The sequence below is a fragment of the Rhinopithecus roxellana genome, chromosome 14 (genome assembly GCF_007565055.1).
Source record: "Rhinopithecus roxellana isolate Shanxi Qingling chromosome 14, ASM756505v1, whole genome shotgun sequence".
NCBI classification, from domain to species: domain Eukaryota; kingdom Metazoa; phylum Chordata; class Mammalia; order Primates; family Cercopithecidae; genus Rhinopithecus; species Rhinopithecus roxellana.
In genome coordinates this window covers 115,872,903-115,891,157 of record NC_044562.1, presented here as the reverse complement: position 1 = coordinate 115,891,157, position 18,255 = coordinate 115,872,903, and the positions used below count along the sequence as shown (strand labels likewise).

Here is an 18,255-nt window from a genome sequence, read left to right as displayed (position 1 = left end):
AATTACTACTCTTCCAGGGACTCAGTCAGAATTTCCAAGAAAATAGTCCATTCGTTTTGGAGTCAATGTTTTAAAATTATAAAGCTACAAATGAATTCATGATTATATTTAAACCAATGGTTCTTTACTTTTCTCCTGAAAAGCCCACATCTATACATGCCCCTATAACATACTCCTAATATCTTAGAGTCTCAGGACCTACTGCATTTCATGCACGTATTCTTCCAAATTAAGAACCCCAGATCTCGATAAATGCAGAACTACTTCTTGGAATGAAAACAAAGGTTTATGGTATGGAACTTGGGCTGTACTGAGAGAAGGCTTTGATGGGTCCTGGTTAGACTCAAAATGGCTACAATGAAGCAACATTTATTCCTCATGGTAAGTGGCAACGCTTGGCTGTGACCACCTCCAAGAGTGTTGTGTCACATGTGTGTAATTACTGTCAGGCCAATGACTCATGCAGGACTGTGGACCATCGAGATCCCCATGGATCGCTATTAACACATGAAGCCACTGAGCTGCTATAACATGAGCCCTAACCACAACCACAAGCAGGACACTATCACTGACATACAGCATGGGTGCCCAGTTTGTCTGATTTATAGGTGACGTCGTGGCAAATGTGGCATCAGTTTCATTTCGGGGCAGCGGCAAGTTACAGATATTTCCTTCACAACAAGAAGTGCAGACCTGAAAGAAAGGAAGAAAAAAAGATAATGAGAAGCCAGCATGTCTTGGAAGGAGGCAGGGTTTTTGAAGGAACTGTCACCCACATGGCAAGATGCAAGTAAAAATTACCTGATCTATGAAGGAGATGCCAACTCTATGTTCAGGAAGGCTGGGGATAATATTTCATCTAGAAGCAATCTGGTCAACAGGAAAACTCCCCAGGCTAAACTTCAAGAGATCTAGGTTTTGTTTTTGACACCCCCCTACTCAAACGATTCTTAGAAAGGTGTGTAGCCTTCCTGGGCCTCAGTTATTTCGCCCTTAAAACGGGAATAACGAAACTCATCCTTTTTCCATGAGGCTCTTTCTGATTACTTGAGGAAGAGAGGGTAAGCCTTCATTTGCTAAGTTTTCAAGTGAGAGTCAAGTGGCAACAACCCAGGTAATTTCAACTTGCGTACTGACTTTCATAGAACTGTTTGCATGAAGTGTCTCCATTCTCATTGGGTGAGTTAATGTTTGAAGGGTTTTCATTCATGCAGCTATTCCTGCTTTACACCACCTTACTTGTGGATCATAAGAAAGAAACCCACAGAGTTAGTGACAAAAACTGTCTTGGGGCATGGCTACACAAAGTATAGACCAGCAGCTCCAATATCAGCTGGGAGTTTGTTACAAGTGCACAATCTCAAACCTTGCCCCAGATGGAGAATTAGAACTACATTTTAACAAGATTCCCAGGTGATTCCTATTCATAGGATGGTTATTAATAATATTCTATACAGTCATTATCCTGCAGGGATTTGAGTCTGTAGTCACAGTTGACATGTGCCAGGAAGACAGCATAACGTTACAGAGATAGACTCCAAACCAGAGGTGAGTTGGAATTCTGTGCCTGTCACTTACCAGCTGTGTGACTGAGCATATGACCCAACTTCTCTAATCCTTAACTTTCTCCTTAGTAAAGAGGCCACAGTAACTCCTCAGAATCAAGTCCAATTTGCTGGAGAGGTCAGGGAAAGCCTTTGGTTTTACTCAGTTTGAACCAGGAGCAGAGTAGGCAGATTATATTTAAAATTTTAATTATTAGTGTATTCAAGAGGTTGCTTGAAAATTAGGTGTCTGCCTTAAGAAAAAGAAGCCCTTACTGACAGTGCTGTTCCCAGGTATTGGGAGTGGACAGTGCCCAAACCAGCAGGAAGGCCACCTGCAGGAGAAGTGTTCAGCTGCTAAATAAAGGCCAAGGCCTGATATGTTAAGGTCACATGTATAGACAGCAGGAGGGCGAGGCTGTCTTTCTGTGATTCTCTATATGGCCCTTCAAGGTTACCTCCCAAGCTCATTTTACACTGAGTGCTTCTGTACGTAGGCACCAGGTGTTTCCATATACAGCCTTCTGCAGGTACCAGGTGAAGAAGCTTAAGCAAACACACAAGATGGGTCTCTTGTCACCTATCTAATGACTCAAGAGCCAATGGACCCTCGCCAAACTGACATCCCAGTCACAACATGAGTCCTACTTTACAGAAAGTTATCAAAGCTGAATTGCCTTGGTCCCCCTGTGATGAATGAATGGGGTACATCTGCAAAGCTTCACCGTGATGGGCATAACTGGTCCCTCGCTCCTCTTTTTTCTAGTAGCTTTATTACTTTCCTCTGAGTGAAGAAAGGGTTTATAATAACACTGAATACCCTCTTGATGTGCGTTTACACAATTTATATCAGTTGTCCTATGCTCTGGTATAAATGTGTATTCTTTTAGAGCAAACACGAAAGGAAGAGTCTTTTCATAGAGCATAAAGACAGTCAAAAGCCAGCCTTCATGGGGCAGTAAGAATCTGCTCCTGATTACTGGCAGATGTCTGAAGAGAAGGCAGCTGGCTATGTAGTACTGGTCACTTGCTCTGTTGCCCAGACCTTGTGGCCTTCATGCTCGGAGTCTCTGCAGCCAGTGGATAAGCACTCTTCCAGCGGGACGCAGCGTTTGGTGACTGAGATACTGTTTCCTGTGACTTCCATTGTGTGCTGAGTGTAGCAGTATCTGGTCTCTGTCAACAGAGAAAATATATTTTATTTGAGACGGGAAATGTTGTCCCAACCTGCCTAAAAGGAAAATAACAGGAGTGTCAGCATTATCATTTCAGAAAAGACCTAATAGCACATAAGATGTGCATTGCCTTGAGTTTATGTCCACCCCCAAAGACCTCCTTGGAGAGCTCCACTGTGCCATGGTAGGAGGACAGTCTTCAAAGAATATTGATTTATCTGCCCAGCATTATTCCCATAAACCAAGACACAATGGTTTCTCCTTGCCTTTCAACAAATTTTGCCACTGGACTGATTTTTATTTTTAGGGGATGAGTGGTTTGGGAGGGATGACTTAAGAGGTATAAGTCACAGCAATTTTAAGGAAGATGAAAGGACAAAGAGGTTCAAAGAACTCAGGGTTAAAATGAGTTAGGCAGGTAACAGTGGTCCTCAAGGAGATAAAACACTACAGCAGTGGCTGGCATGTGTGTGTGTGTGTGTGTGTGTGTGTGTGTGTGTGTGTGTGTGGTGTGGGAAGCAGCTATTCACAGGAGCAGAACAATTTAAAACTTTGTGCTATTGAGCATAGCTGGGTCCAGGGTGCATTACAGAGAAAGACTGAAACAATAATGAACATTTTTCCAAAACTGAGGAGCTTCGTTTCTCCCTAGCATGATTTCAGTGTCCTCCTAGGATGACAGATGAAGACCATGATGGGAGTTTCCAGAGGTCCTTCTATGTGTAATGAATCTGAAAGCTTGTGATTTCTTCCAAAATTCTTTGGGGGAACTTTTTATGTGTAATTTAAAAACTAAAGAAAAATGGCTTTGTCAATGTAATTCTTTAAGACCTCCAGGCAATGTTCAGCTTTCTAAGTCTGGGATTTAGGAGAATGTTCTTGCTCTCCTTTCACATTAAAAAAGAAAATGAGTAATTCTTAAGAAATGTCACTGAGCTGTTTTTCATCCACATCTTGGACCCAACTTTGCATGCTTTATACATTTCAGATATTTAGTGGCTAATATGGAATTATGACCTCCTATGAGGTTATTTATTAGGCAATAAAAACTCCCCCCTACCAGATTCTGTCATGATTTTGGCAGCTTTTAACTGAAGAACTAATGTCCAAAGAAGAAAGCGTAAGAAAATTTTAGGTTCTGAGAATGAGCTAATACAGACCCATTAGCACATCCTGGAAGTCATCAAAACTCAGGGGTTTTAAGTCTTCCTAGAGACCCTCACCTGACAGGAATCCCAAATGGTTTCCAATTAAATCGTACTAAGAGCTGCCACATTCCCAGTGGTGATGCTATTGGTGGGTGTGCCTGGGCAGAGCCTGGGTCAACACCCTCCCCTAAATGCTGTCCCACACTGCATCCTGGCTGGAATTGATAGTTGGATTGGGCTGAGGCTTGCTCCAAGGTTGCTAAGAGTCCTACGGAGCTCTTTGGGAGTAGGGTAAGGTCATCTGGGGAGCTCACAATAAGAACAGTTGAAAGTTTTCTACCTGGCAATAATTCTCCCAAAGCCCTAAACTGTCTTAACATTGGAGTGATTGCTTTTCTGATGAAGATGAGGCAGCAGCTCTCCTCTTTTTTAAGCCTCTGACAGGTTTTGAAAAATGGAGGCCGGTGGCCTGGGAGATTTACCACATCTTCTTAGAGGACTGGTTTACTTCTTTGGTATCAGACTCGATGGACGCTTTATGGTCACAATAGGTTCATCTTTCCCACCCCCACCCCAACTTCAAATGTTCTAGAAAGCAATAAAATCAGGAATGTTCTTATCTCCTGTCTCCTCTTCATGCAGACAGCTAAGAGCAGCTGCCAGAGGTTTTACTGCTCCAAATGTAAATCCGAGCAGATAAGATCATAGGCTTATGGAATAAGTAAATCACTACATAGCTGCAGTTCTGGAAATTAGCCTTTTCCTCCAAGTAGTGAATTATCCTGTTTTAAGTAAGCCTTAAAATAACAATTGGTGAACTTGATATGACTACTTCTTTGTTCATATTTTTCTGACTTTAACAAAATATCTTATACATTTATTAATGGACCGCGTATTCCATTGAATGAAAGTAGATACAACAACTGATGAAAATAATTTTTCAGGAAAACATGCAAAAGCTTAATACCTAATAAGCTGATTTTTTGCCATTCTGGGGGTAGAAGGGAGATCAGTGCAGTAAGAATTTTTTCTTTTACTTCACCCAGTCCAATTCATGAAACAAAAATATGCAGAGAACACTGCCCTCACTTCCAGCAGTACAGACCTCAGTGCTGAAGCATCAATCCCTCAAAAGCATTTATTCCACTTCTTATCTTACAAAACTCCTAGGTGAGTTATGAAATGTTAATGTGGAAAAAGGTTCTGTGGTTTAAGAAGTTTTGAAAATGCTCAAAGTTGAACAGGTTTCTTCAGTGCACAATTTATGAGAACCTTCTATATGTGTTGTGATCTTGTGATCTCCAAAGGTATATTGCGGTGAGGAGGCAGAATTTCCCAAGTAGAACTAGGTGGGCCACATTTGGCTTATCACTGGACTGGAGTAAGGATAAAAACCAAGTTTCAGCCACAGAGCATTGTTCTCCATGCATTTCGAAAACTCATTGGGTTAGTAATGAGGTAATATGAGAATCAAGCCTGCTGATAACTTCACACTAAAAGGATTTCAAAGGCTTTTATCTAAAAGATAAAAAGATGAATTTGAATTTCCACCAGGTTAGTTTCAGTCTCTAAAATCTCATATTCTGCAACTACACGGTATTCCCAGAGGTTGTGAAACAAAAGTCTTTTACTATTAGATTCACAGGCATTCAACTGAAATCAGAAATGGAAAAGAGAACTTCATCAACAATTGGAAAACACAATTTTTATGAAATTCATACCCATGTGCACGCATGCACACAGAGTTCATAATCTAGTTCTGAAATTTAAAAGTAACCCAAAGCTAAATTGTAAACTTTCATTTACCCACCAATATTGTTTTTACTAACAGAAACTATATTTAAACAAAACATACATAAGATGATTTGAACTGAGACATTACAAATGTCCAACTTTCTTATAAAAGGCTTTCTTGCCACTCAATTATTCTTCACGGTTCTGCTAGTTTTAGTTTCTTCATAAACATACAGGTTGATAAAAATGATGCTAGAGAATAATTCTTCACATGCAAGAAAATTAATGGGTGGAGAATAGTAATACTAAGAATTATACTGAAAAATGAAAAGCCAGTCGCAGCTGCCTGCTCTCTCCCTGCCACCATTCCTTACTGTTCATGCAGCTCTTCACTTCTGCCACCTACTTCCCTGCAACGACTGTTCCTTCTACATCAAATTCCATGCCCTTTTCCCATGTCTGACCCAGCAGGATCTCTCTGTGACTCTGGGACTCTACTATGGGTAATCTCATCTGTGGGACTCTCCATCCTAGACTTCAGAGTTCCGTCTTACAGATGTTCTCCTCATCTCTGGTCTCTCCACTTTCAACACTTTCCCTAATATGAAAGTCAATATTCTCCCGTGTTCTGTCCTTGAACCTCTTCTCACTCAAGTGGCCTCATCAAATTTCTGATGCCATGTCTTCAGTCTGACTCTTTCTCCTGAACTGCAGAACCAAATTACCAACTATTTTCTGGACACTGCCAGGATCACCTCACACCTAATGTGTCTTAACCCAATGCATTATCTCCCTCCCCTTTGCATCTTTTTATCTTCACATGTGTCTATCTCAGGAAGGGACCTCCTGGTCTCTTCTCCAGTAACTTGAACTAGAAATCTAGAATCAGCTCAGACTTCTCCCTAATCTGGGAGTCTCCAAGTCCTCTGAAATGTCTCCATTATCCATCTGGTCTTTCCTATTCCATTTTCCATTTCCTCAATTCAGGACTTCATCGTTTCTTGTTTTCTTTGTCTCTAACATGCAACTCACCACACACGAAAGCATGAATGCCACCTAATTGTCAAGGAATCCTGATTGTTGAATTACTATGCCTATTTGGCCTACCTGAGCGGCTTGGGAATAGGCCATTGCTCTCTCTGCTCCTGAAGCTGTGTGTCAAGTGCATTGGAGTAACTGCTCTTCCCTGATAGAATCATCAATTAATTTCATTTCTAACTCAGAGCCTGGCATTTGAAACTTAGCCCTCATTACTCAAGGTTCTCCTTGATGGAGGCTCCAAACTATCTCATTGCCTCATATATACCTTGAGACATAGTACCACAACTTTTGACCATGCACGATGAAAAATGTGCATCCTTAGCTTGGTCTGCATATTTTTTCCTATCTTCTACTCCTGGACACCTGATATTCTTCAAGGCTCAATCCAAATGTGATAAATTCTGTGAAATCTTCCTGATCTTCCTCCCAACCAGGTCAATGCTAATCTCTCTTCTCCATGTTGCCCCAGTCCTTCTTAACTTTCTCATTTGGGGTATCTGGCTTTCCTTTTAGATCAAAGTTTCTGATCAAAACAATTGACCTTTTGTTTTTAAACTTTTTAAAATTTCACCTATTATTTTGAGAAAACTATAGATTCCCATACATTTGTAAGGAATACTAGTAACAGTGAGATCCTCTACACCCTTTACCTAATTTCCCCAAATGGTTACAACTGCAAAAGTATGGTATAATATCACAACTGTGATACTGACATTAACCCAGTCAAGATACAGAACATCTTCACAGCCATAACCATCCCTCATGTTGACGTTTTATAGTCACACCCTCTTCCCTCCTGCCCCCACCCCTTCTCTAAGCCTTGGCAACCACTAAACAGTACTGGATTTCTATAATTTTGTCATTTTGAGAATGTTATATAAATGAGTCACACACATGTAATATTTTGGAATTGGGCATTTTCACTCAATCTCATTCACTGGGTTTATTAATTTTTAAGAGTTTGTTAACTTTTATTGCTGAGTAGTATTCCACGGTATAGATGTTGAAAGGACATCGAGGTTTGTTTCCAGTTTAGAGATATTATTAATAAAGCTACTATGAACATTTGTGTAGAGGTTTCTGTGTGAATATAAGTTTTTACTTCTCTGTATGACTGACCAGAAGTAAAATTGCTGGGTTACATGGTAGTTGCATGTTTAGTTAAGAAACTGTCAAGCTGCTTTCCAGAGTGGCTGTGCCATTTTACATTCCCACCAACAACGTATGAGTGATGTAGTTTCTGCTCCTTTTTACTAGCATGTGGCATTTTTCCTATTCTTTATTTTAGGTATTCTGATAGAAGTACAGTAATATCTCATGCTTGAAATTTGCATTTCCCTTATGGCTAATGCTGTTAAATATGTTTTCATGTGTTTATGTGCCATCTGGTTATCTTCTTTGGTGAAATGTCTGTTCATACTTTTCCTATTTTCTAATTATGTATTTTGTTTACTGGTGTGTTCTGAAAATTATTTATATATTCTAGATAGCAGTTCTTTGTCAGGTATGTGATTTGCAAATATTTTTCCCATTTCATAGCTTGCATTTTCATTCTCTTATCAGGGTCTTGTGCAGGGCAAAAAAGTTTTAAATTTTGATGAAGTTCAATTTATTATTTTTTCTTTTATGAGTCATCAAGAACCTCACCTAGCCCTAGATTTATGAAGATTTTCTTCTATTTTTTCCTAAATGAGATAGGCTTTTATATTTCACATTTAAGTCTGTGTCTCACTTTAACTTTCGTAAAAGGTGTGAGACTTGGGCTAAGATTCATTTTTTGCCTGTGAATGTCCAGTTCCTTCAGTACGCTTTGTTAAAAAGGCTATCTTTTCTCCACTGAATTGCTTTTACACCTTTGGTAAAAATTAGTTGGGCATATTTTTAAGGGTCTATTTATTCTGTTTAACTGATCTATGTCTATTTCTCTGCCAATACCGCAGTCTTGATTACTACAGCTGTATATTAAATCCTGAAATAGGGTAATTTGATTCCTCCCACTTTATTCTTCTTTTTCAAAATCATTTTAGCTATCCCAGTTTCTTACCTTTCCATATAAACTGTAGAACACTTTTGTCTATGTCTTTAAAAAAAAAAAAAAAAAAAAAAAAACTCTTCCTGGGATTTTGACAGGAATTGTGTTAAACCTACATAACAATCTGTACAGAATTTGACATTTTACTATGCTGTCTTTCAATCTATGAACATGGTTTTTCCATTTATTTAAATTTTATTTTTTCATTGATGTTTTGTAATTTTCAGCATACAAGTCCTATATATATGTTGTGCTTAGATTTACCTGTAAGTATTTAATTCTTCTGAGCAATATAATGGTGTATTTTAAATGGTATATATAAATGGTATATTTTAAATTTCAGTGTCCACGTGTTAATTGATAGCATATATAAACACAATTGAGTTCTGAATTTATCTTATATCCTATGACCTTGCTAAACTCATTTATTAGTTCCAGGAATTCTCTTCAGATTTGTTGGAATTTTCTATATAGAAATCATGTTATCTGTGAAAAAGGACAGTCATTTTTTTCCTTTCCAATCTGTATGTCTTTTATTTATTTTTCTTGTCTTATTGCACTGGCTAGAACCTGCAGGACTGCACTAAATAAAAGTAGTGAAAGCAGACATAATTGCCTAGTCCTCTGTCTTAGCAGGAATGCACGCAGTCTTTTATCATTAAGCATAATGTTAGCTATAGGCTTTTTATCGATGTTATCAAGTTGAACAAGTTTTTCTCTATTCCTATTTTTCTGAGAGGTTTTAATCATAAATGGTGTTTAACTTTGCCAAGATACGAACATGTGATTTTTCATCTTTAGCCTATTAATACTGTGGATTATATTGGTTGATGTTCAGAGATTAAACCAGCCTTTCATCCCTGGATTAAGCCCCACTATGTCATGATGCACAATTCTTTTCACATATTGCTATGTTCTATTTGCCAATATTTTGTTAAGAACTTTAGTGTCTATATTCATAAAAAATAATAGATTGGAATTTTGTATCTTGTTTTTTTGTTTGTTTGGTGCTGTCTTGATCTGGTTTTGGTATCAGGGTAACTCCGGCTCCATAAAATGAATTGAGAAGTATTCCCCCTTCTCCTCTATTTTCTGGAAGATTTTGTGTAGAATTGGTGTTAATTACTCTATTAAAACGTGGTAAAATTTTCCAGTGAAATTATTTGGGCCTGAAGAGTTCTTTTATGGGTGTTTTTAAGTTATACAAATAAATTTCTTAGTAGTTATAGAACTATTTATTTCATTTTAAGTGAATTGTGGTACTTTGCTTTTTGAGTTATGGTCCATTTCATCTAAGCTGTCAAACTTATGTTTTTGAGCTGTTCATACTATTCTCTTATTTTCCTTTTCTTAGTACCTTAATGTTTTTCTTCAATGATTTTAACTGAAAAAAATTGTATGTCTTTATGGTGTACAATGAAATGTTTTAGTATACGTAATCTCATTGAGTTTTATTCTTATAATTATTTCCTGCTTTTTGTTTAGGTTTGTTTTGTTTTACTTTTGGTTTTTCTCTTCCTTTTCTATCTTCTTGATGTGTGAGCTTAGACAGTTGATTTTCCTGTTTTTAAATAAGTGCATATAGTGCTATAAATTTCTGTCTCAGCACTGTTCATTGTCTTTTTAATTTCCCTTAAGACTTTATCTTTGATCTGTGGATTATTTAGATGTGCACTGTTTAGTTTCCAAGTGTTTGGTAATCTTCCTTTTATTTTTCTGTCATTGATCTCTAGTTTTGCGTGTCAGAAAACACTCTGCATGATTTCAATTTTTAAAAGGTTGTCGAGGTTTGCTTTCTGGCCCTGGATATAGTTTATTTTGGTATGTGTTCCATGGTCACTTGAAAACAATGTATATTCTGGTGTTGCTGGATGGAGTGTTCTGTAAATGTCAATTAGATTCTGTTGGTTAATGGTGCTGTTGAATTCCATATCTTTGCTTATTTTTTCTGTAGTTCTACCATTGTACTCTATTGTAGTATAAAGTATGTTTACTAAGTTTTTTCTCCCTTTCTGATGTTTCAGATTTCCTTATCATTTCCTTTCTTCATATAGAACTTCCTTCGGCCATTCTTTTAAGGTAGGTCGGCTAGTGACAAATTCTCTCAGTTTTTCTTCCCTTGAAAATGTCTTAATTTCTTCACATTCCTGAGGGATATTTTCTCTGAATATAAGATTCTGTACTGATTTTTTTTTTCTTAACAGTTGAAAAATATTGTACCATTGACTTCTGGTCTCCATAGTTTCTGATGAAAACATTTCATTCAACTGATTTTTCTCATATCAGATGTTCTTTTTCTCTTGCTATTTTAAGACTTTTTGTTTTTAGAAGTTTGATTATGTGTTTTTGTGTGGATTGCTTTAGTTTTATCCTCTTTAGGGTTTGCTCAGCTTCTTAGAAAAATGTTTAGCTGCTGTTTCTTTGAGTACTTTTTTCAGCTTCACCCTCTTTCTACTGTTCTCTTGGAACTCTGATGATGTAGCGTTAAAACATTTGTTACAGCTCCATAGATCTCTGAGGCTCTGTAGAAGTTTCTTTCTCCTCAGACTATTTTCTATGTGTTGTTCAGATTGGATAATTTTTATTGCTCTATTTTCCAAATTCACTAATTCTTCCCTTTATTCCTTCCATTCTGCTGTTCAGCCCATCTATTGAGATTTTTATTTCAGGTACATTATGTTACAATTCTACAATTTCCATTTGGTTCTCCTTTATATTTTCTATTTCTTTGATGAGATTTTAAAAATTTGTTTCAGGTGTGTTTGTAATTACTTACTGAAACATTTGTATTATGGCTGCTTTAAAACCCTTGCCAGATAATTCCAACATCCCTATTTATCTGGATGTTGGTATCTATTGATTGCTATTTTTCATTCAGTTTGAGATCTTCCTGGTATGACAAGTGATTTTTTAAACTGAAGTCTAAACATATTGTTATTATGTTAGGACACTCTTGATCTTACACTCCCTGTTTGAGAGTGGCAAGAGTGCCTCATTAATGCTTCCCCTGTGGCCTCTACTGATGCCATGGGGTGGGAGATGTGTTGTAGCCTCATTGCCAATGGGTGGTGGTGAAAGATGAAGTCTTGACTCTCCATTAAGCCTCCTTTGACACAACTGTGGTCAGGGGAAAGTACAGGCATCTCATTGTTGCTGGTGGAGGTAAAGTCTAGGCTCCCTAACATAGTCTCCATTGACACTGTGGAAGAGACCTTGTTATTGCCTGGTAGAGAGGGATAAAAATCTCCTTTACTTGTCCTTCTCTGATACAGCAGAAAGGTTGGGACATCTCATTATAGCCTGTTGAGGATGAAGTCAAAGCTTTCCATTTAGCCTCTGCTGGTATGGGGTTGGGGCTACAATTTTTTCCATAGTGTTTTGCTGAAGTAGAACAGCTATTGTCTAAAAGTTACCTTTCTAGGCTTCCCCCTTCCTAGTCCTTTTGCCAAAGAGCAAACTTTTGTTGGAGGTTTATTTTGCCAGTGCCTATCGCATTTTTAGGATGTTGACTGCCTCAGCTTCAAGTCTAGAATATATGAGACTGAAAGAAAACCTAGTGAACTAAGCACTGTGTTATTCCTTCAGTCTTGAAGTCCCTAGTCTGTCATTTTCTTTACCCCTTTCAGTCTTTTCATGTTTTTGGTTTGTTTCTTAATAAATAATGTTCAGAAGTTATTGTTGTACTTAGCAGGAGGAATAGAAAAGTACATCTGCTCCATCTTTCCAGAAATGGAAGTTTTCAGCTTTTGACATTTTGGGCTAATTTTGTTTTGGGCACACTGCTCAGTGAATTGTAGGACATTTAACAGCATCCAACAGCCTCTTCTCACTAGATGCCAATGTCACTGCCGACAATAACAACTAAGAATGTCTCCAGACATTGACAAATACACTTTGGGCAGGGAAGAGGGAATTGCTCCTGGTTGAGATCTACTGTTGTATTGTACATTATAATCTTGAGAATCAGGCCCATTCTTGTTGGTGTCTGCATTCCCTCCAACATATAACACAGGGCCTTGCACACCATAGCAGGCATTTAATTTCTAATAAACTCTGTATTACCCGCAGAGATGGATGGGTGGGAAGAATATATCTAGCTGAGCTCTTCCATTCAAAGGTGAACCAAATGAAAACATTTTAATTTGGTTCTATGATGTCGATAACATATCTTCCATTGCTATATTTTGAATAGTCTCATCAAATTTAAGAGAGAAATAATACCACACTTCTACCAGTAGTGCAATTTTCACATACTATCACCACCTCTCAAAATTATTTGCCAGGACTACCAAAAGTAAACCTAGGTATATTCTATGAAGCTAAAATTCTACTCCTCAATATACATCCAACATGAATGGTAAGTCCTAGAATGTGCATAGAAGAACTATTCATACAAACACACTGTAAAAAATGTCAATTAGTGATAGAATGAATAAATGATGGTATCTGTTCACATAACAATGAGAATGAATGGATTCCAACTAAATCTAAAGAAATGGATGAATCTCACATAATACTGAGTGAAAGAAGTCGAACACGAAAGAGTTGTACTGTATGATTTCACCTCTACAAAGAACCCAGTAAGAGGCAAAATTAACCTACACTACTGGAAATTAGGAGGGTAACTATATTAGTTTCCAGGGTTGCCATAAAAAAAACACTGAATGAGTGCTTAAACAAAGGTGTTCTCAGTCCTGGAGGCTAGTAATTGAAAATCAAGGTGTTGGCCAAGGCTGGTTCTTCTGAGTCCTCTCTTTTTGGGCAGTCTTTTCCTTGTGTCTCCCCATCAGCTTCCCTCAGTTCCTGTCTTTGTTCCAATCTCTTCTTATAAGGATGCTTGTCAGACTGGATCAGGGCCCACCTGAATGACCTCACTTAGTTACCTATTTAAAGACCCTATTTCCAAATACGGTCTCATTCTGAGGTACTAGAGGTTAGGACTTCGACATACGAATTTGAGAGCAGGTAGGGGGAAAAGTGGGGAGGACACAAGTCGGTCCATAACTGCGACGCTTGGTGGTAGCAAAAGTGACTGAAAACAGGCATACAGGGAGCTTCTAAGATGCCGGGCAGTTTCTTAATCAGGGTGCCACTTACATGGAGTGTTCAATTTGTTAAAGTCCATAACGCTATTTACTATTCTACATATACATATTATACTTCAAAGTTCAGTGAAATTGAAAGCAAAAGAAAAAAAGAGCCCAAGATGAAAGAAAAGGATGAACTACAAATTGAGTTGCAGATAAACTGAATTATTTAAAACTTACCCTAATTAGGAATTACTACAGTCTCTGCTTTCAGGCATCAGATTGTTCTTTTGGCTTTTCTGCTCTTATCAATTACTCTCCATAGATCTTTTACAAATATGTGTTTTATCCTCTTGTCCCAAGTAAAAAATTCCTCAAGGCAGAAATTAAAAACAAATAAATGCTCATCAACCTGACTAAATCATAGCTGGTTGGTCTCCTCTACCCTGAAGTCAGCACCTCTTGAGGAAGCTGCCAAATGGAGACTTCCCTATTTTCTTTTAAAAAATATTCCTCCACATTTCTTAATGAACCTCTCCCTTGAGGAACTTCTTTTAAAACTAATCACTTAAATTCAAGAGGCAATGTACTTATTACCAAGGCCAACTCCAAAAAGGCAGTTGGGAAGGTATGCAGAGGTAGTGAGGATAGACAGGACTTGATGGTGAACAATGGTTAGAATAAAAGTGGTAAGGCAGACCATCAAATGGAAGCGTCCCAGTTGAGGCAACTGGATTTGTAAAAAATATTTGGACAAAACATTGTGAACTGGAGGTTAGATGCTCTCAGTGTATGAAAAATGTCTGGTAGTCGGCTGATAGAACTTAAGGGTAAAAACGTGCTGGAAAAGTTCTAAGACTAATTCCGAGGATTACAAGGCCAGCTGAAATGGACTGGCTTACATTGTCTTACCAAGAAACGGAATAAAATTTAAAAAGTCAATTAAAATGTAAACAACAAAAATCTGTATGAAAGCACGGGACTGCCGTTGTGGACTGGATTTAAAGAGCAAGGTACCAGAGAAAAGACAAGCCCCCTGAGTGGTGCCTGACATTCTATACCTGTTCTCCCCTCAAGGCTTTTGCTGATTCAAAAACTGCACAGGTGGAGAGGATGAGAAACCAAGCAGAAAGCTCTGCTAAGGGACAGAGAAGTAGGGCAGCACCTTCATCAGTCTCTAGGGGACTGGGAGCACAAACAGGAGATCAGAGCTAGCGGGGCAGCCACAGGAGAAAGGAGGTTCAGAGAAGCGAGACTGATAGTCTCCACATAGAATTCCAGGACGGCAGTTATTTAGTTTCATCACTTTAAAAATGTCATCTGGTTAACTTCTACCTTCTATTGTTTCTGTCAATACTAGGCAGGTTGGCAAGATTGTGCAGCAACTAGTATCTGCATGCACTGCTGGTGAGATTATAAGTGGTACCGTCATTTCGCAAACGGTCAGGCAGTATCTAGTAAAGTCAATGCTTACATACCCCATGCCTAGCAATCCCACTTCTGGGAAAGACCCAGCAGAAACGCATATGAACATGTACCGAAAGAGATACAGAAGAATGTTCATAGAAACTGGAAACAATCCAAATGTCCTTCAGTAGGGGAACAGATGAATTTTAATATATTCATATAATGATCTACTATACATCCCTGAGAAAACATGACTGTGCTGCTCAAAAATCATAGAGGAATTTCACATACATAATGTTTGAAAGCAAGGAGTACATTCTGTACAACTCCACTTACATGATGCTCAGTGATAGTAATCTCAACATTGTTACCTTTGGGGATGGAGTATAATGACTGGGGCACCCCAGCAGCCTCTGGGGGTTCTATTGCTATAGGTGGAAACACGGCATGTTCACTTTGTAAAAATTCACAAATTGTGCACTTACGATCTCTTCACTTTGCAGTATGTATGTTCAACTTTACTTTAAAATTACTTTTAAAAAGGAGGAAGTCTAAGACTTTCACTGAGCAATATGACAATAATATGATAAGAGACATCATCTGAAAACATCTTATTAAAAAGCAGCCAGAAGTGTTGGATAAAATGTAACCAACACTTTTTGTAAATGTACAAATGAATTCTCCCAAAAGGAAAGTGTCAAGGGCCAACACTGGATAAGGTACTGATTTCTCTCTCCTAGGGAAAGAACAATGTTAAAAGATAAGCCATAATAAATCTCAAGGTGCTGGGTCCCCATGGGATTCAGAGAGAGAACAGAGACTCCTGTATAAATGAAAACAAAATTGGAGGGCTATATTCTAACTGTAAAATTGCCTAAAAGGAAGAAAATTCCACCCTTAGGTTAAGTCAAACACAAAGGTTGTCTATTTCAGGCTGGGCTATGTCTGGAAAAAGTCAACAACAAAGAAGTCGTTACTGAAAATTTGTAACCATGGTCTTGTCCTCAGTTGAGCTGAGGATCATATTTACAATTCTTGCTTGTAGCAAGAACCATCAGGCAACTGATCTGGAAAAAGCTATCAAGGGATATGTCCAGCTTTTTCTTTACTTTTACAGAAAAACAGTGAAGAGCATAGAAGCTGGAGCCAAAAAAGTATGTGTCCTCTAACTCAAAAATTTCCTTTTCCTGATTATATATCAGCAATACTTTCAAATGGAGATTTTGCCTTAGAGGGAGGCATCTGTACTCCATAATTAAGAAGGAACATAATGTCTTTGGCTTAGGTATCCTCCACAAAACAGGCCTTTTAAAAAACTGTAATGTCTTTGACTTCACATTTAATTCCACAGACTTTTAATAACCATTTATACAATTCCTCTCTCTAGGACCTTTTCATCTTGCAGCACAGAGAAAAGTCATGGGCAAATGTAGATCCAAGCACATAACACTCTTGTTTTAGATCATCAGTTCCTTTAACTGGCCCCTCACATATGATTTCAAGAGCCTTTTCCATTCTGGCTCACAAAGTCAAGAAAAATTGGGACAGATTTATGAGTAGCTGATGAAATTAAAGTTGCTGCAAAGGAAGTGCTCAGAGACCAAAGCTGAAACGGAAGCCAAGCAAGTAAAGCAACCAGAGTCAGTTATGGAGAGCATCTTAAGTTTCCGTTTCTGGGAAGGAAGTATGGTACTGTGAATCTGGAAGCACCAGAGGCACAAATAATGTAATGGCGGAGAATGCACTTATATCACACACCTTCTGAAAAGAAGAGGGACAGGGAACCTGAATTAGCTACAGGTGTGTCCAGCCGATGCCGCCACTGCCAAAAGAGTGATTCCAGTCAGGAGGAAGATTTCCTGACACTTACTTGGCCAAACAATAACTCGAAACAAGTCTGAATCCCTGAATGTCAGTTGCTAAGATACACTATGTCTCTATCCACATGCATGTGACTGAGGTCAGCTTTAGAAAATTCATGACATTCAGTGAATCCCCTAAGCAATTTGGGGTGTGCACTTATTCCGTGTATATAAGATTGAATACTTAGGTGAGATGATTTTTTCACTTTCAACAAATTATTTTCACATCAGGTGATAATTTAAACCTAGTTAACTATGTCACAAAACAAACCAAAAAACTAGGAATGTCTTAGAATTTCCATCTCAGTTGCCCTTCCTAAGCCCATTGGTGGTCCTAGGGCTGCTTCAGACTACTAACAAACCGAAAAATCTAGAGTTAGCGAGTAGTGAAATACATTTTCTATTTTAATTTATTAATAAAATGGCATTATTTCCATTGTTAGAAAAATCTGAAGAAAACCTGGAGGAAAGAGCAGAAGACTCATGGGAAATAGGGCTGGCCTACCAGGAAGCTGAGTGTGGCCTCACCCCTTCTCGGGTTATAGCTTTAAGTTCCCACTCCTTACCTGATGCTCAAGGCCCTACAAAAATCACCTGGCTCCACTATTTTGGGTCCATAATCCTCTCATACAAACTAGTTGCTACTCCCATGTCAGGTCTCTCCCCATCCACTGAGCACACCTGGGGAATCTTGTCTCTACATCTTTGCTCTGAGTGAGCTCCTGGAAGACATGTTCTCTTCAATGCTGGACCTCCAGTTCCAAGTTGTTGAGCTACTGCAATCTTTCCAGCACGTGATGCTTTCGCTGGCCACCTCAGTCCCCAGTAGCTCTTCTTCCTGTAAACTCCCACAGCGCTTAATGCCAGGTTCCACTTGGCACTTACCTTTGTCCTGCTAATTTTGACATCTGATATGTTCAGATCCTATCGACCCAACTAAACTGCCTGATCCCTGAAAGAAGAAACCAGATTCCTATCTCTCAATTTGTAATTCCCCAAGGGGCCTAGCATGGCTGTTTTGTATTTTGAACCTCAGTGCAAGACTTTCTATTTATCCCTTTAAATTGAAGGACAAGAAAAGTAGAGGGGAAAAAAGAGAAAAGGATAAATTGTGTAGAGACCACTCTGCAATACCTTTAGGTATCTGGACTTAGAAATGATAGATTATGACCTCAAAAGAAAGCATCAAGATGGAACTTCCTCTTTTCTCTGAGAGGCATTCAAGCAGTGTTTCTGGTCCCTTGTTTTTTCTTTTTGACAGGGATATACTTGTATACCATCAAAC

At 38.4% G+C, this 18,255-nt stretch overlaps 1 protein-coding gene across 1 annotated transcript in view; it reads right to left on the bottom strand.

Moving 5' to 3' along the window:
• Positions 1-441: 441 nt before the first annotated feature.
• LYPD6 (LY6/PLAUR domain containing 6) overlaps positions 442-18,255 on the bottom strand; it is a 31,706-nt gene continuing 13,892 nt past the window's right edge. The window contains 3 exon segments of the mRNA XM_030916568.1: positions 442-590; positions 592-693; positions 2,590-2,720. Of these exon segments, the coding sequence (XP_030772428.1) occupies positions 525-590; positions 592-693; positions 2,590-2,720 (299 nt within the window). The 3' untranslated portion in view covers positions 442-524.